The 19,998-nt window shown below is 37.8% G+C and overlaps 1 protein-coding gene across 2 annotated transcripts in view; it reads right to left on the bottom strand.

The window, feature by feature from the left end:
* Mid2 (midline 2) overlaps positions 1 to 19,998 on the bottom strand; it is an 87,369-nt gene that overhangs the window by 48,836 nt on the left and 18,535 nt on the right. For both annotated transcript variants that reach the window (XM_010611912.3, XM_010611921.3), the window contains exon 3: positions 11,106 to 11,201. In XM_010611912.3, coding sequence (XP_010610214.1) covers positions 11,106 to 11,201 — 96 coding nt within the window. The remainder of the gene's footprint in view (positions 1 to 11,105; positions 11,202 to 19,998) is intronic.

The following is a 19,998-nucleotide window of genomic DNA, read 5'->3' as shown; positions in this document are numbered from 1 at the left end:
ATGGCTGAGTAGTATTCCATTTATAGAAAAACCACATCTTCTTTATCCAGTCTCCAACTGATGGGCCAAGTATATAAAATTCAAAATAGAAAAAAAACACTGGAGATATACAAAAATAAATTTTAAGAAGGAGGAAACAACTCTCCTTCCATAAGTCAAAAAAACCAAAAGCCATATAGAAAATAAAGTCAAATTACAAACATGGAAGAGGGGAAGCCCACAACATGTGACAAATAAAGTATGGGAAAATGAGAGAGGAAACAATCACAAGGGACAAGTTTACTTTACAGTGCATATAATGTGACTTTTCCCTCCAAATTTGTGGATGTTTTAGCATCCAAAGACCTCTGAATCTTCTAGTCCCTGGGACTTATTCTGGATTATTTTTATTGCCACCTAGTCACCAGCTAAGAAATCCAAAGCATTTCAGGATTGCACTGCCTTCCTAATAAAATACAATTTATATTATTCTGGTAGCTCAGAGAAAACACTTATATTTAAGAAGCAAAAATCTGATATTACAGATGAGTAGATGAATTGTATATTGTCTGAATGCCAGAGTAGATTTAAGCACCTTCGTACTCCATTTTTGTTAAAAATCACATTCTTATGCTTTCCTGCCAGGTGCTCCTACCTTGTGATCTCAGCTTGCTCTTTACACCTCAGATTCTTCTAATGAGAGATCTTTGGGTATTCAGATACCTGCTGTTCTGTACCAAGGCATGATTATTCGTAGATAGACTGGAGTGGAGGAGCTAAGCGTGGAACAGTGTGATTCTGAGACAGAGTCCCATTGGTACAATACAAATCTTTGAGCTAAAGTTTCGTTAGTTTAGAAATCATTACAAAGCCAATGATTATTTTGTCTTTGATGTTACTAAGCAGGAGGTAAAATGGCTTGGGATTTGGAGAAGAAGAGGGCAAAGTCAGCTCTAAACAGGACAATGTTTCAAATCAAAGGAAATAAAAGTCCCACATTCTCCAGTTGTGTTTAAGTTTGTTTCCTAAAATGAAGAAAACACTAAGGAACTAAAAAGAACCCTTTGAGGAAAAAGTAAGCCCAGAGGTCAGTTTTGCCCTTTACTTTTAATGCAGCATAATAGTTAAATGCATAAACGTCAGAGCCAAATTAGACGTAAACCTTCTTTCTACCACTAACTCCCTGTGTGACTTTGAACAGACTGATTAATAGCTCTGTGCCTCCGTTTCCTCATGTGCAGAATTAGGACAGTACATATCTCATCAGGTTATTATGATAATGCACTTAAAGTTCTTAGGAGTAATGAGAGTTTCTAGAATGACCTGAGATAGAGTAACATGCATTTAAGATTTGATCTAGGTAAGAGAAGTAGTAAGAAGGACTGAGGTGTGGCTTCCCTTTTCCGTCCTGAGACAGTATATATAACTAGCTGAGATCGCATGTAACTAATTCAGACAGTATATAACTTCCTGTGTGTACATGCACTTCTCAATAATCATTCCATCAAAGGACATGGGTCCACCATTAATAAGAACAATGCATTCACTCTTTTTTCTGAGGAAACTTATGTATTTGCAATCATTGTAGTATTATATCTATTTATAATCTATTTTCAATGTGGTAATACAGTATTAAGTGTGCTTCAAAGAATACTTCTTCACTGCCAAACTCTTTCTAACTGATTGAAAAACCCTGTGTCTCATTGAGACCACTTACACTGCAACATGGTAGTGCACAGCCGTAGGAGAAGCCAGACACTCCCAGCAAGAAAATGCAAGGCCCACAGTAAACTGACTGTATACCTGGGAACGGTACTGATACCTGGAGCTTCCTACACTATTTTCACCACTCACATAACCAAAGAATAAGCTAAGTGTGTGCGTGGTCATGGACATTAATGCTTCCTTCAGCCAACTATAGCAGTTCCTTCCCTCCTCCCTACCCAAGAAGGGCTGCTAGGACATGGAGGCCTGCTGGGAGCTATAAAGATAGGAAAACTGCAGGAGTGAAAAAGACTTTCCATGGATTCAGAAAGACCAAGCCCAAAACCAACCATGCATTTTTCTAGAGCTAGAGCTCTTTAGTGGAGAAAAACAGTGGGCTTTCCAGATCTGTCTCCTTACTATCTGAACACAAATGAATCAATGGCCAATAAACAAATAGCTTCTCCTCTGGCTTATGGAAAGAACGTGAGCTTTGGAGTTAGGGAGATGTAGGCATGAGCCCCAGCTTATTTTATGTATATATGATTTCTTTGAGCCTGGAGTTCCTCGTTGGTGAAATGGGAAGATCAACTGTATTGCAGGGATGTCATTAAATGAGACTGGAAGCAAAAATGCTTCTAGCATAGTATCCAGAACAAATTATTCAAATATGATTCTCTCCCCTTTCCAATTCCTATTTACCATACCACACAGCTGGACTCCTCTCTTCAGACAAAGAAAGTAAGGACTTCTCAACAGCTGTATGCATGTCTACTGTGGTAGTTGTTGATTTCATTTTAGGTTTGAAGTTCTGTTTTAGTTTTGGACTGGAAATGTTTAACGGTATTAAAATAAGCTTGATAGATCTTTAGCTGAGTTATAAGGATTTCATCAACTTTCCAAGAACACAATAGAAATGGAGGACTTTGGCAGATCATGAAAAGTGGAGTAAAGAAGAGGCCAAAATTTCACAAACAGTCATACAGTGTAACCTGGAAGTTGAAACTTGAGAAATGGGAATTGGAGGATGAAGGTAGCAGATGGGAAATAGATCTATAAGATGATCTTTACTGACTTCCGGGAAAATGGCAGCATGGCAAGTGGCACAGAAAGAGCCTCTCCAAGATTTGGAGTCTAAATGCTGCAATATAGAAACATGAGGAAGAGAAGAAGAAGGGAAGTGGATCCCCAGGACCCAGCAAGGATATGAAGTGAGAATTGGAGCCCATGGGGAGAGCAAAGAGGGGGATCTCAATTCAGAAAAGGGAAAAGGCAAGCAGTGCTTTCTCTCTGAGACCTAGCTTATGGTGTGGGAAAGCCAGCTTGAACCTGCAGAGGCACAGTGGCTACTGGCAACCCCAGAGATCTCCACAGATAAGTGCACCAGTGGAACTGAGCAGTGGACACAGCCCACTGCAGTGGCTGGTAAGTTATTCTGGCTCAGACATCCCCGAGGTGAGGGTGATCGGCCAGCTGCTATTTTGGAAAAGGGCCAATTGAACTCAGAACTAAGAGCAGCTGTGAGTTGGCTCCATCTAACAGGTCCCAGTGTCACAGTAAGGCACCGCCATGGGAGACACCAAAGTTTAGATACCCAAGCAAACTTCAAGCCAACAGGAGGCCCCCAGAATGTTGCGGGCTGAACAACTCAGGTCCCAGCCTCACAGCCAGAGACCAGAAGCATCCTACATATCAGTGGAATTAAAGGAGCAGCTTGCTGGGATTATGCACCACCCTACCATAATTCTACTGCTGGCTTGCTGGTATCAATCAACATAGATCTGGGCTCTGTCTCCCTCTTTTTTTTTTTTAGAAAAAAAGTTTTCCCACTTTATGGGAATCTGTGGTTCACTCTTCATTCTGTTGGTGGTTTCTTTTGCAGTACAAAAGTTTCTTATAAGATGAAATCCCAGCTGTTGATTCTTTTGTGATACTTCCTGAAACCACAAACAGACTGAAGAGACAATCCACAGAGTGAGAAAAAAAAATTACCAGTTGTTCCTCACACAAAGGACATAGTGACAAAGACTATGATCTAGAATATATAAAGAACTCAAAGAAACCATAACCCCCTAATGTAAAGGCCCAGTAAAAAATGGGCACCTGAAATGAATAGACAGTTCACAGATAAAGGAGAAATGGCAAATAAATATATGAAAAATCTTCAACATCACTGATCATTTGAGAGATGCAAATGAAAACAACACTGAGATTACATCTCACTCCAGAAAGAATGGCTGCTATCAAGAAATCAACTGATAATAAATGCTGGTGGGGCTCTGGGGAAAAAAGTCTTCCCCACTGTTGGTGGGAGGTATAGACTGCTCAACTGCTGTAGAAATCAGAGTGGAGATTCCTCAGAAAACTAAAACTAACTACAGATTCCATTTTACCCAGCTATTTGCCTGTTTGCTGTCTTCCCAAAAGAGTCAAAAGCATCATACCACAGCGATATATATTATTGTTATTATTATTATTATTATCATTATTATTATGTTCATAGCAGCACAATTTGCAATAGCTAAATATTGGAAACAGCCCAAACCCCCATCAACTGATGAATGGACAACGATGTGGGTTTTTTTTAATACAATGGAGTACTATTCAGCCATAAAGAAGGATAAGCTTAAGATATTTCTAGCTAAATGGATACACCTACAAACTATACTCTTAAGTGAAATCAGTTGGGCACACTTCTTCGACTATCTCATGGTTTCTCTGGTGTGAAAAACAGAAAGTGTCAATAAGGACTAATAGACATTGTGAAATAGGAAGAAAATGTTCAAATGGGAAAGGGAACAAGAGAGGAAAGAAGGGAATAGGAAAAAAATAGAATAGACAAAAATGGGAATGAAGCATTTGTAAATAAGGAGGGGAAGAGGAGTTGAAGGGAGGGGAGGGGAATGGGGAAAAAAGAATCAAGATACATCACCTACATATACAAATTCCATATGACGAATGTTATCATCATACATATCCAAAATGCACCAATAAAATTAATTTTCAAAAATAAAAATAAAGTAAAATTTTAAAAATTCATTCTTCTTTTATCTTTTGTGCACTAGGGTTTCTGCAACTGCACCCTGAATATGAATAAATGGGTTTAACTGGTAAATTTCATTCACTATTTAAAAAATGAACTTCACTGCATCATATTGTTAAAACAGAATTAGACTGGATGCCTTTATGAACTGTTTTCACTACAAAGACATGAAAACTTACTTGTCCTATAGATGGGGGGACAATGTTAATCTAACTCAGTTTATCCTTAAACCCTATCATGTATCTATACTTCCCAAATGTTTCAACTGCAACATTTGAAGTCCTCAAAATGATATGGCCGGGGATTTAGCTCAGTGGTTCTGCCCCCTGCCTTGCAAGTACAAGATCCTGAGTTTGATCCCCAGTACCAAAAAAATATATATTTTTTTATTATAAATTATCAAGAATTGTCATTATGTATTTTTGTAAATGATTGACTATCTTAGATATCTGAAACATTACAAAGCGTCTTCTGTTTTAGTATAAAAATGGGCTATGTTATATTGAGGCCATATTCTTTTTTTTTTTTTTTAGTTTACTGGTATTTTTAGTTACACTCATCTTGTACCTTTGAGATCTTGTACCTTTATATGACAGATCTTGGTTCTCATTTGAGGCCATACTCTTAAGTGAAATAAATAGGACACACGTGTAAATACCGAATAGTGTCTCTGGTGTGAAAAACTAAAAGTGTAAATAAAGTTCAAAAGGTATAATTGACATTGTGAAATAGGAAGAAAGGAGCTAAAGGAGAAGGGTAGTGGGAAGGGTAGGGGAAAGGAAAGAAGGGAAAAGAAAAAATATGAGAAAAGGAAAAATAGGAAACAAAGTCTTCGTAAATAGAGAAGGGTGGAAGAGGTGAAGGGAGGGCAGGGATATGGGGAAAAATGAAAGCCAATATCTGTCATGTAAAGGTACAAGATCCCAATGATGAATGTAACTGTACTGTAAACCTACAAAGTACCAATAAATTTAATGGAAAAAAATAGGCTATGTCTACACTTTAGTTTGCACAACTGATTTAGGTTTTTCACCTATATTAAATGTCAATTGCTATATACTTAATAAGATTGAATATAATACTCTGAATTAAGGCCAGGTGTGGTGGCGCACACCTGTAATCCCAGCACTCAGGAAGCTGAGGCAGGAAGATCGCTGTGAGTTTGAGTCCAGCCTGGGCTACATAGTGAGTTCTAGGTCAGTCTCAACTACATAGTGAGACCCTGTCTCAACAAACAAACAAAAAAAAAATCTGAATTAGTCATTACTGTAGCATAAATGAATAGACTGACTAGGCTAATGTACACTTATTTTTCATTGTTCATGGAAACCATTTTCTCTACCTATAAGTCTACAGTGGTTTCAAAATAGATATTTCATTGTCACGAGGCACAGGTAGCCCAAATCATTCTCAGGAGTTATTAAGTCTGCTTCCGTTATTCTTCCATCTGTCACAAAAATTCAAAACATTTTTGCTAAAAGCATTTTCAAAATCCCAAAGATCTCTTTAAAAAAAATAACAGTAAGTTCTTAGCCAAACTGTGTGTTCCCTGAAGGTACGAAACATTTACTATTTATTTATGGCTACACATTAAGACTTCAGGGTGCCATTTTGCTCATACAATTCACCATTTCTGCCTTCATTAAATACCTCTACTATCTGCCCCTTCAGAAAGAGTAATTTACTTTTCCCCTTTCAACATTTGACTAAAATGAACTTTCTGTATTAAGTTTCCGATTATCTTCACTTCACTCTAATAACATCTTCATTTCACCATGTTCTCAGTGCTTGTTGAGATCTCCTCTAACAAATATAAGTGCTTGAATGGTTTAGCTTCCATTCCTTTCTTCAACTACCCTAAAACAGTCAAGGATAATCTGCTGAAATCATTTATAGCAGTGATTTTGAATTAATTTCTTTCAAATGACCTATTTTTATGCGAGCAGAAGTAGTCAGATATCTATTACCAAGATGCCAAGATTTTTGCCCTTCCCAAATCAAATACACTTCCAGTGGGCAACAGAAATAGAAATGGGAGAATAATAAAGTTCAAACTTCAAAGAAAAAGTCTTAAAGTGACTGAAGCTAAGATTTGGGGGAAAAAACAGAAAGCTGAAATCCCCCAAACTAAAGGAAGAGTCTGTACCAATTCATCTCCTTTCTTTTTTCTTTGTCCTAAGGCCAAAGACCACTCCCACCAGCTTCTTGAGAAGAGCCAGAAGGAGCTCAACCTCCCCACACAACTTCTGGAAGAGATTAACCCATTGTATTGTAGCAGCTCTAGGGTAGAAAAAAAGAAAATGACATACAAAATATCCAGGAAGGGGCCAGGGATTTAGCTCAGAGGTTCTGCCACCTGCCTCGAAAGTGCAAGGACCTGAGTTCAATCCCCAGTACCAAAATATCCAGGAAGGTGACTTTAATGTGTTAAGTACCCTAAACGCTAGGAATAAAACTAAGTAAGTAAAACTGTAAGGGCTATCTGTATTACATACTGCTGCAGCTATATAAATGTCCTTCTTTGTCAATAGATAACTATATTTTCCTTAGCTAGACTGAAAAGTTCCTGGACGTCATCAACCATGTGTATTTCTTTTTTGGTGGCTTCTAAATTGTCCACCATATTGAACATGTAGTGGATGCTCACAAAATATTGTTGACAAGACTGGTTACTAAATATTTTTCTCTTTGCTATTTTTCAGGAAAGCTTATTATTCACAAAACCACAGTGTCTTGGAAGCCAAAAGGAAGTGTCCATCTGTTAGTATACATTTTCCCTGGGCTATGCATTATACAGAGATTTCCTCTGGAAATATAAACAAAGGATGCCTGATGCACCAGGACAAAGAACTATATATAGAGATTAAGTGACCAGAGAAACAAGGTCAAATTATGCCCTTCCTTAATGAGATTAAAGGGAGTTGTAAATCTGCACCTACCTCCTTCCCACGCTCTCCAGCTCCCAAAGAAACTATTTCTAACTGCCTATTTACTGAATTCTGAAGGCTGAGCAGCAACTATAACAAGCTACAATTCAGGTAATAAATCTGTGGTGATCGTAATCTGTTTCTGTAGTAATAGGAAGACTGTAGCTTTGTTTACTTTCTGAGGAGAATAGAGAACAGGGAGAAAGAACTAGAATAGGAAGGCAGTATTTATGGCCTCTTTATGAAAATTCAATCTGTGACAAAAATATTTGCAGACACTAAGAAAAGGGAACAGGTTTGGCATGAAAATAGCCTATTCCAGTTTTCTCTCAAGTGCCTGAACCGGTATTCTCTACCCTCATCCAATGTGAAATGCTTGGCTTACACTGTAAAAACAGTCATTCCCTATACACAAATTTGGATTAGATAAAAAAGTGTCTGGCTCTTATGATTGACAGAATCCTATTATTTATTTCATTTTATAAAGTATTTATAAGCATTTATGAAGTCTCAAGTCCCTTCTTTAAATGCATTTCTAGTCCTGGGGCTTGCTAAAGGATTCTGGACATGCAGGCTCTGCATTAAATGAGTATAATAAGTACCTTGGGTTCACCCTATTATTAAGGGGGAAGGTAAAGATACATCCCTAACTTTTCAGAAGAGATGATGTCATACAGGACAGCCATGGTCTTCCATAATCCATTCTGTAGGATTCCTGGTTATGGACAGAATCCTACACTAATAGCTCCAAAATACATTCTCATATTCAACATTATTGTATTATCTCACTTCTCTTTCTCAGTTAATGTTTTTATTCCATTTTCCATATTTCCTGCCCATGTGTATCCACATCAGAGTGGATTTCTCTATTATTATCAGAGAATACACAATGTGGCTTGCTGGGGTTTTTTGTACCTGGTATGATGCCATGCATAAAAAAGTATTAGTAAAAGGTAATCTTTTGTTTAAAAAGAGCAGGCAGTGACCTACATGATGAAGTTTAACAAGAATTCCTACTTTGAATACCTACTTTGCTGATACGTCATGGATGTGTCATGCATGACACACTCTTGTCTCTTATTTTCCTAACGTGTGTCAGCACTAGTGCTACCTCTTTAAGGCTTAGGCAAGAATGCTAACTTCAGAAAGGCACTGTTTAAACATCATCAGTTACCCAAAAGGCCAATGTGAATCCTCCCAGGCTAACACAATAATGAATTGTTTTATGAGACTAGCTCCTTAACACTTTAAAAGAGTAGGGACTTAAATATAAAGGTTTGGTTGGCAGGATGGCCCGGGCCAGGTTGAAATAGGACTATGCTTGCTTGGGGCTGATAAAGGTGATAAGCTTCTCAGGTATGGGGAGATGAGACTCTAGAGAAGTCTTAAAATGAATGAGCAAAGGAAATAAACCATTTAATTTTCCTACTTGAACTTGCACTGTACTTAATAGTCTTTTTATTAGAATGAGTAAGGTAATGATTTTAATCTCTAGCTACATTTTATTCACTATTAGCTGTTACTCCACCTTCAGTCATGCAAATTCGAAGCCAAGGGATCCCTTATCTCATCTCTTATTTACAATACTCCATTGTCCCTGCACAAGTGTGCATTTCTTATATTGTTATCCAACAGCAAAATCAAAAACTTTGATAGAGTAGAACACAGAAGGATTCTGATTAGTTGAAAACCACTCTGAAATACATTTTATTTTGCTTTTTCCATTGTTGAAAAGGAAGAAACAGTAGGGGGAAAGAACAGAAAAAAGAAAATAACTATTCACAGAATTGTGATTGATGAAATCTGGAAAGATACTAAAGGTCATGGAGTCAGTTCAACTCCCTGTTTTATAGGTAAGATACCAAAAGCCAAGGCTAAATGACTTCAACTGAATAACCAATAAATACAAGAGCTAAGTTTAGAGCTAATTTTCCAATTTACATTCTAATATACTTTCTTTTCACTCCTTATCCTTCTCAAATCCCCCACCCACTCTACCATCTCATATATGAGTTTAACCAGTACACTATGCATGCTATACACCCTACAGAGCGCATCAATATGTTCTACAAATGGAGTTTGTAGCAAGGATTAGACTGCTATGTTATGCTCATTATACAAGTACACACTACTGGAAGAAGACCACTTCTCAGAGACCTTGAGAAGTCCAAACAACTGGGGAAAGTCCAAACAACTGTGGAATATGAAGTTACCTATATGATAAGAGGATTCTTTTCCTTTTGAGAAGGTTCTCCACTGTCTCTTAAATTGGAATACCCAGATGGGATTATAATAAAATTATTTTACTGTTTAAAAATAAATTTGAACAATTACATTTTTCTGTCATACAAGTTACATTAGAACTGGACTATGAAGCTTTAAATAGAATTAGAAACATTTTTATTCAATCACTGCCCATTAAGAATTCTGTAATATTTTATATGACCCTGTCTAGACTTTGAGGCCTACCATTAAGTCTTCAACAAAATAAACACTAGATTAAACTAAATGATATGGCCAGAATTTCAAACATCCTTCTGAGAGAGGATTCACTCATTCATTCATTCATTCCAATACTGGGGATCGAACTCAGGGTGTTTGTAATGAGCTACATTCCAGCAGGTTTTTTGTTTGTTTCTGAGACAGAATCTCATTGTGTTGCTAAATTTCCCAGGCTAGTATCAAACTCATGATCCTCTTGCTTCAACCTCCCAAAAGGCTAGGACTACACAGGCATGTACTACCAAGCCAGATGTTATCTTTCTTTTATTAGGTCCAGTTAAAAAGAGGTCAAGTCTTCTTCTAAACTCTGCTTTAAGATTTAATGTAGGTAACAATTTTTAAAGCTTTATTCACGTAGAGCATTTTGCAATTCACAAAAAACTTTAACACAGATATTATTTGCTGATGATAAGAATAAGTGGAAGGGTAATGAGTGAGGACCAGGTAGGGAATGTGGTATAGTTAGGACTAAAGGTAGGGGATGAGGAAGGAGAAGCTAGGAAAGAGAAGCAGTCCTGATTGTTTTGTTATAGAAACAATAGTTCATTGAATGAGCCTCATTCTACCCCCAAAGGCTCAGGATTCCTAACTTGCCTGTGACACCCCATTAATTTCTCTAAGGGGTAATAACATCAGTTTCATGAAAAAAGAAGCACATACTATATCTTATTCTCATACTGCCTGCTGTCTCAAAAGGAGAGGGGATTGTCCCTCAGATTGTCTTCTCCTCCACCCGCAGCCCCAATACATTTCCATTGCCTATTTTTTAAAAATATAGATATTTGTCACTTTTCTTAGAACAAGCGTCCTGGAAGAATGAGACTTCCTAGTACTACCATTCAGTCCTTCACTCTACATGACTGAAATACCCTCTGTCAAAATTGAAGTTCCCCCAAACAATTGCCTGATGCAGGTCTTCTAAAAGAATTGCAAATGTTTCTGTTACATACCTCAACCTGCTGGCAGATCTGTATTAGTTTGGCCATTTGATTTTCTAGTTCACTGTTGCGCTTAACCAGGTTGGTGAGGTTCATCTCCAGGGTTTGCTGTCATCACAAAGTATGAAGCCAGAGGGAAACAGGAAAGAAGGGGGAAAAAACAATGAGCTTGATAACCAATTACCATGTGGAATTTAGTCAGTCAGACAAATACTTCAGAGACTCATTGAACACCTGCTGTGGGCCAAGCACTATTCTAGGTGCTGGTTATTAATGTATACCTGCTCTAGCAGATTGTCACTGTTGGAGAAAAGATGACATTATGATTTTGTGAGTGGTTGCAGGAATTTATCAACATTAAAGAAACAATGTTTTTAACTTTTCGAAGTATTTCATAGTCAATATCTCATTCTCCCCTCATGATAATTCTATAGCATATGATGAACAGATGAGTAGACCAAGAAAACTAGAATTTATTGAATAATTCCTGCCTGCTACACACTATATCAAAAATTTTCATATATATCAATTAGCAATCATAACAATACCACAAAGAAGATTCCAGCATCTTACTGCTGCACGAACGAAACTTTAGGGTGAGGGTAAAGTGTTCTGCAATCATACAACTAGTATGCAACAAAGCTGGGACTGGAACCCAGTCTAAAATTCATAGCCATGGTTTTGACTTGGCATTCTATGATCCTTTAGGGGTTTTTTTGGTAGTGACATTATATATTTATCAGTAGACTCCTTCAGGATAAAAACAGTATCTTTAATGTGAGATTTATCAATATTAAGTATTATACCTCCACAGCTTTCCTTCTTTGGCACTGAGACATCACCCATAGAGATTCTGAGGTTTGAACACAAAGCCTGACTGTCTCAACAAAGGACATTAGCTGCTTACCATCACTTAGTGGTACCTATTAAGAGCCCTTTGCAGATTACTGATTATACATAGTTATAATAATACACAGAGCTCTAGCATATTTTCTATTGAGCAAGCTGTTCTTGTTCTTTCCATGAAAAACAAAATCTTGTATCACTCTAGATTGATCATGTACTTTTTTATTCTTCCAATCCCCAAGTCTTCAGCTTTGACGGCTACTTCTCCTCTAGGACCTGTGCCCATATCTACTACTTTCTCATCCACCATCTCAACCCTCCACAAAGTCTATTCCAAATGTACTAGGCCAACTTACTGGCCCTTATTCTGCTAACATACCTTCCTTCAATCATATTTGTTGCTTCATCGCTGTCTCTATGGTTCCTGTGATTTGTAGTTGTTCAAAGTTCATTCTTTTGGAAGAGAGGATAGGAAGGGCACAGGGGATGAGTGGACATGGACGAAAGAAAGGGGACTTGTGCTCTTTGTTCCTTTTCTGTCTAGCAAGTAGCTGTAGCTCCTTAATAACCTTGGCACTGTCCCCATAAATATATCCCAGAGGATATATTCACATAGATACATGTATTTCTAGGCTTAGTAGTCTAATTTCACTTGTTCTCAAATTGGATTTTGAAGACAAGCTCAACCTTGCTTTCCTTCCTGCCAGATCTCTCTTGCTTTCTTTGGCTTTATTCTCATGAACATGATTTTTCATTATATATTCCATTTTTCTTGGTTTGGGTTGCCCTGACCTTTTAAAATCCCATTCCCACCTCAATCTGTGGTCTTCTTAGCAAGGGTAAGGGGAGGGAGGAAGAAAAACACAAGCGCAGCAACTGTGATTTGTGCATGATCGCTATATAGATGTCAGAAAAAAAAAGCAGTTTAGAGATTTAATACAACAAAAATGTATAGAATACCTACTTTGTATTCAGAGGTAGGAAGTGAAATTAAGATGGATCTTGAAGGATATGTAGGATTTTACTACACAAAGGGGGTGCAGACTATTCTAAGTACAAGAAGTAGCATGAGCAAAAGTAAAAATAAATTAAAAAGCCAGCACAGTGATACCAGCCTATAGTTGCAGCTACTCTAGAGGCTGAGACAGGAGGATCACTAGAGCCCAGAAGTTTGAAGCCAACCTAGTTAACATAGCGAGACTCTATGTCAAATGGGGGGGGGCATGTTCAGGAAACAATAGTAGTTCAGTTTGGGTAGAAAAGAGGGTACAAAGAGTAACAGAGAACAAGGCCAGAAATGGAGATAAAAGCTCTGTTATGAAGATCTTGAAAGTAGAGTAAAGATGATAACTACTTTTTTTAGCATTAGGGACTTACGAAAGCCTGTTGAACAAGGTAATGGTATAATCAAGGCTACATTTAGGACATTAACATAGCAGCAGTATGTGGGACAAATTGAAACAGAAAAGCCTAGGGGCAGGGACACTGGTTAGAAGGAGGCTGCAATATTCTAGGTAGTTGTTAATACAGGTCTGGGCCAAGCTAAGAAGATAATCAAGAGAAACGTGTTTTAAGAAAGGATTGTCATTGTCAGGTATGCAGAGATACAAGAAATATAAGAATTGATAAAAGGAAGCTAGATTTTGTAATTAGAGGTTACAGATAACCTTTGAAGGAGTTTCAGTCAAGTTTCGGAAAGAGATACTAAATCATACAAAGTTAAAGAGTTTGTCTGTGGTGACAAAGTGGGCCTGTGAGTCTAGACTCCTCTTCAAAACTTTAGCTCTAAAGTGAATGTGATAGAACTCAGTTTTACCAAAGGGGCTAGCTTCAGTTATGGAATGAGAATTGGCAATAGACCCCGTCAATAGATGATTTCCTCTAGCAGAGTGGTCCTAATTCTTAATGAAAATGCCATGTATCACAAATGACTATAATGACTATTAGGGAGCTATAATGACGACTGATAAACCCAGAGCAGAGACAACATTAGAAATCTCTGTTTGCAACTGTAATATACTTCCATTCAAACAAGGGATTCCATGGAAAGAATATGTTTAACAAATATATGTTGAACTGCTGCAATGCTGATTGTGAAATTGATATCTCATAAATACTTCATAGCACAGAGCAGAACTAAGATCTCTGCTGTGGGTTCCTCATGTACAGCCCTGAACTGAGACTCACAACTTCCATAAACCCACTGAAAACAAAAATTAGGACTGAACACATAAATTGAGGGCTGGTTAGACTATGGGCCTTGGGTTACCATCAAAAAATTATGACAAATGATTAGTTTGCTCTGCGCTCCTAGAAATTTGCTGAATGTAAGTGTATTTTAACAACACAGAACTAGAACTGACAAGATAACTCTAATTTCAATTGTGCTTCATTAATAAGAAAACGCTTTGAAAAATAAATCACTGCCTAATGAAAACACCACCTGCTGATGGCTTTTTGCCACTATTTTCTTACATTATGAGACATGATTTGAGAAAAACACCGAACATTTACTTCCTCACTTCCTATTCATTTACAAAGAATTAAAACCTCCTCTCAAATTGAAATTGATTCTCAATAATGAACATATGTAAGAAAAAGCAGAGAAGCCAAACAATTATGCAGTCTATTTCCTAACCCTTTCCTTATCATTCCTAGCACTGACAAATCATTTAGAAATAAAAATTCTGGGCCACTCTAGGTTTGAATGATTTGATTTATCTGACCAAGTAATTATCCTGTCTGTACTGTAGCTGAGTAAAAGAAGGTGTGTGTGTGTGTGTGTGTGTGTGTGTGTGTGTGTGTGTAAAATCTCTTTATGTAAAAATAAACATGTCATTTTGATATTGTCCAGTTTTGAAGAAATGGCTTGTTTTGCTCTTTTCTTATATAGTCCAATTAATGACTGGGCCCTGTTCCCTCTGTCCAAGCCTGGTGAGTACAAGTTTCTCAGAACAGTTGAACCATGACAGCAAAAGAGCCAAAGTGGCAGGGGAGATTGGAATGGCGATATTTGCTGGGAGGAAATGGGGACAGGAGGTTGGCAGGAGAGTAAGAGGAAGCTCTCATTTCCTGTTGCAGAAGGTTACCTCTGGGTCCTTCTGTGCTTCCCCACTGTGAGGGTACAGAAGCCATTTTAGCTTATGAATCTCAGACCCTCTTCACTTGCAGATAACTGCATCATTCTAGCTCTCACAAAATCATATGTGTTTCTAAAGAGCACAAAGTAAGGGGAAGATTTCACTGGCTTGCATAATTGAGATTTTAAAAGGGCTGTTAGATAAACTGGCAAATCTACACTGGTTTCATTTTTTTACCCAAGTTCCACTTCATTTGTGTTATGTAGACTCAGCCTCTTTGTGCTCTGTAATACCTTTCCCAAGGAGGAACATGTTTTGCCATCTGAAGAAGACTGACACAGGTTGTTCTTCTCCCAGATAGCAACCCATTAAAAGAAATGGTTTCTCTAATCCTCTCAAATAATTTCTGGGTTGTTTTGTTTTTTTGTTTTTTTACTCCTTTAGACAGGTTACCTCGGGTCACTTTCTCATTGGCTCCCTCAAGAAACCTAGCCATAAATCAAAACACTTGCTCGTTACTAAAGTGAGAATGATTTTATTCTTACGGCACAAACAGGATCCTGATTTCCACTTGTCATGATCTGCGAAGGCAGATGTCACACATATATGAGCACACGTATACACACTGCCCTGAGAGAGTAAGTCTCAAAGACTGAAAAAGGGTACAGCCTCTCTACTTGTTCTATGGAGGGCCATTAAGTGTTTGTATATTCTCATGCTTTCTGAAAGGCACAAGGTGAATATTATTTAAATTTAGGCAAGATTCTAATCTTTGCATTTTGATGTAGGAAATGAACCCTAGGGTAGGAAGTGAAAAGGAGAGGTAAAGAACAGAAGAAAGGCCAATGCACCCCAAACCTGCGTTTTCCTACTTGTCAGAAGACCACTTCATTGTTAAGAATAACCTGAGCCAGAGACCCCATAACTACTCTTTGACATGTTCTTTTCTGACAACTTGTCTATACACTGACATTCCAGGTTCTGCCAAAAGTCAGAAGCCAAATTTTTCACTTATACTTTGGGGATCATAGTCTGCCTTCTCTTTTGACTGCTTCTCTTAAAATACTTACTTTGCTTTTACTTCAGTCTGTCACTTTATGTATCAATTACATATGGCCTTAAAACAACAGAACACACCATCTGGCCCACAAACTGAAGCCCACACCCTTACGCCAGAGTTTATTATTTCCCCAAACATTTATTTGCTGTTGCATAGACACAGGCAATATCCCGGAAGGAGATGCAGGTGATATACTGAATGTATATCCTGTAGGTCTACTCCTCTTGACACTTATTAGAAAATAACCAGACCCTCTAGCCAGATGAAACAAGTAGCCACCTCCTTTCATTTCAAACGTCTTTGCAACGTCTTGGAGGAAAGACTCATACCTCCCCTTCTCCCCTTATTAGAAATGTTACCCAAATCATCTGACATTCTTCTCTCTCTCCCTCTTCGGGTACACAGCATAAATTAAATCTCTAGCTCAAGTGGGTAAACTATCATTTGGATCTTCTAAAGAAAAATCTGTATTAAAAACATAAATCCAGTGTTTATTTTGATAACACTCAGAAAAGTGAGCCAAAGCCAATTCTACTTTCCTGCAGGCCTCAGGACTATATTCTATTTGCACTATTCCTCTTCAATGCCAGCCTCTCACGTACATCCTCTTAATCTTTCATCTACTCTTCCTTCATGTCTAATGTCTAGACCATAAGGGTGCTGCAACACAACCCTTGGCTCCTACTCAGCTCACTACTGCATGGTTCTATCTCCATACTGAAGACTCTCAAATCTATTTCTCCAGTCTTAAATTTTCAGCCAGTGGAAAAGCCTGAGTTTCAGTTCTTTCTAGAACACTTGCCTTTTCAGTTCTAAGAGTACAGTACTCTCTGCATTCTTTCTTCCAGATGTTTGAACAAACTCTTTTCTCTTAACACCAGAATACTCTCCATCCTTATCCCCATTATGCCCTGAGAGGAGGACACTCTCAAAAACTGACCTAAAGTCTCTTTTACTGTCCCTCCTTTACTCTTTCATAGTCTGTGTTTACACAGCCTTATAACTGTGTCCTTAATTGCTTGTCTCCCCAAAACTAAACTGAAAGTTATACCAGGGCTGAGACTTACACTGTTTTCATCATTGGAACCTCAACACATGTCGTGGCGCCTAACAGGTATTCTAATAGGTGTGCTATCAAATGTCTGATGAGCGAGTGAATGTTGAATGACCCACAACAACATTAAATTCAAATATTAAATCAAAGCATCTCACCAAAACTGCTGCTTCTTCCCAATTTCCCCATTTCTTTCCTCAATGCCAGCATTTTTCAAGACATTCCCAACTCAAAAGTCCTTTTCTAATTCTTTCTCTCCGACACCTATAACCACTATACAGTATTCAAGTCCTTTCAAGTCTTTCTTTGTGGAGTCTCTCTAGTTTCTTCTCCCACAAAATTAGTCGTGATCCTCTGTTTTTGAGCTTGATGACATCTTTCCCTGACCCGTCCTCTGTGTTTCAGAGTATCCTGTGCAAATCTGTGCCATGGCACTTACCATACTAAATTAGAATTTTCCACTTACTTGCCTGTATTCCCTAAGCTCCAAGCCCCTTTACAGGAGGGAATATTCCTCATGTTCTGAGTCACCAGATCCCACCACAGTGTCCAAAGTGTTCATAAAAAAAGTAATCATTCATTAATTGCTGAATGAATCTCTATCCTAAATATATGTTTCTATGTTTTAGATTATGGGTTTTTTCTTTTGTTTTGAGACAGGGTTTCATGATGTAGCCTGTGCTAGCCTCAAACTATTCCTCCTGAGCCAGGCATGGTGGTGCATGCCTGTAATCCCAGCACTCGGGAGGCTGAGGCAGGAGGATCGCTGTGAGTTCGAGAACAGCCTGGGCTACACAGTGAGTTCCAGGTCAGTCTCAACTACATAGTGAGACCCTGTCTCAAAAACACAACAAAAAAAATTCCACCTGACTCAGCCTTCCAGAGTGCTGGAATTACAAGTATGCACCATATTACAGCTATTTATTGGTTATTCTATCACAGAAGAGACTAAGAACCAAAGACCATTATCTCATTATATGAACCTTTCATGAACTTGAAGGCTATCATTACATTTTTTTTCCTTTTAAACTTCGCTGCTTTGGGTTCTAATATGTTTCTTTGCCCAACAATAACAGAAAGGATTTTTATGGACTCAAGAATAATCTGAGATAACATTTTGCAAATTGTTCTCAAACTAATGATTGCTGACCTTTTTCAGATGTTGATGAGGAGATAACTTGGGATGAAACAAATCAAGAAAACAAAAAGATAAAATCACAGATAATAGAATTATCTGTTTGTCAAACTTCCTTTCAAGCCAACAGAAAACTTCTTCCAATACAGGGTCCAATTAATACTAACCAAATACAAAGCCAGAGGAATCAACGTAAATCATGGAAGGGAAAGAACAGGGATTCAAAGGAATCTTAGAACACAGTTTGAGTAGCGATGGAATAAAATGTATTCTTACCCTCATACACACATGAAATATGTGCAGACTTACATATATTTTATGTAATAAGGAGCAAGCCTGAAGCAGTTGAGACAACTAAGAAGCCACCTGTATAAGCAGTAATGACTTTATGATCATGAGTTGAAGACTAGCTAACCTGAGATACCTTGAAAGAGACCGGCCCAATTCTCATTCACACATATCCTCTACAATCACTACCACACCTTAGAGAGCACAAATATTTTGCTTTTATTATATTTAGCTACTGTGATTCAGGACTTGAGTGAGGGCAAGATATAACTTTTTTTTTGTTCCTGAACCTGTGGTGATCCATTCTGGCCTCCAATTGTAGATCTTTATTATGAGTATATGTAGTCTGGCTAGTTGGTTAGTGTTATTTCTAGCCTCAGGATAGTTTCTACTGAGGATCTAATCCTCTTTAGGATGGCCACAGAAAGCTTGCTTTACATTCACAGCCCCTTCCCACCCAACTTACCAACAGATATGACAAACTCTCACCCTCTCATACAGTGATACGCATTTATAGATACATCACTTCTCAGCCAGGGTCATGCTCAACCACTCATTCATGCAGAAATGTACACAATGATGCACACATACAAATATGCAAATATAACCTCTCTCAACCCAGACCCTCATAAAGATATTTCTCTTTCTTATACTTATACTCATATTCATACTACTTCAAAAACAGTCAAATGCCCAGTGGTACATAAGTTGGGAGGATATCTATCTTGACCAGCAGAAGTGAGTGTCAAGTGGGTGAGTAGACAAATGACTGGGAAGAGGTGGTGGCTGAGTGGGAATGGGTGAATGAATGACAGGGTGACTGAATTGGTAGGACAAGTAATCAACTGTGATAAAATTTTATAATATCATATTTTCCAACATTTTGACTATCATTTTGGCTTTCCTTTGAATGTTCTCCAAGTTTCTCGTATCTCCTTTCTGTTTGGTTATCTCTTGCTCTGTCTCAGACATTTTCTAGATACAGATACAGATATAGATATAGATATAGTGTGTGTTACTTCCCCATGGCAAAAGTTTATTCCACTATCAGGTAATATTTTATAACAAGGGAGGGCTAAGGAATGGGGAAAAAATAAGAACCAAGTTACATCATGTAGAAGTGCAAGATCCCAATGATGAATGCAACTGTATTGTATACCTAAATTGTACCAATAAACATAAAAAATACTATGAAGTAATTTAAGAATGATATCATTGGAAGTGAAATAAATAAGTCACACATGTGTAAATACCAAATAGTTTCTCTGGTGTGAATAAACTGTAATAGTGCATAAGATCCTAATGAGATAACTGACATTGTGAAATGGGAAGAAAAGGGCTAAAGGTGTATGGAAAATGGGAAAGGTAGGGGAAAGGTAACAAGGGAAAAATATGAGAAAATGAAAAAATGGAAATAAAGTGTTTGTAAATAGGGAGGGGAG

Source organism: Fukomys damarensis, unplaced genomic scaffold, assembly GCF_012274545.1.
Source record: "Fukomys damarensis isolate Sample0158 unplaced genomic scaffold, DMR_v1.0_HiC HiC_scaffold_39, whole genome shotgun sequence".
NCBI classification, from domain to species: Eukaryota; Metazoa; Chordata; class Mammalia; order Rodentia; family Bathyergidae; genus Fukomys; species Fukomys damarensis.
Note: the sequence above shows the minus strand (reverse complement) of the source record. Positions and strands in the feature narration are given on the sequence as shown.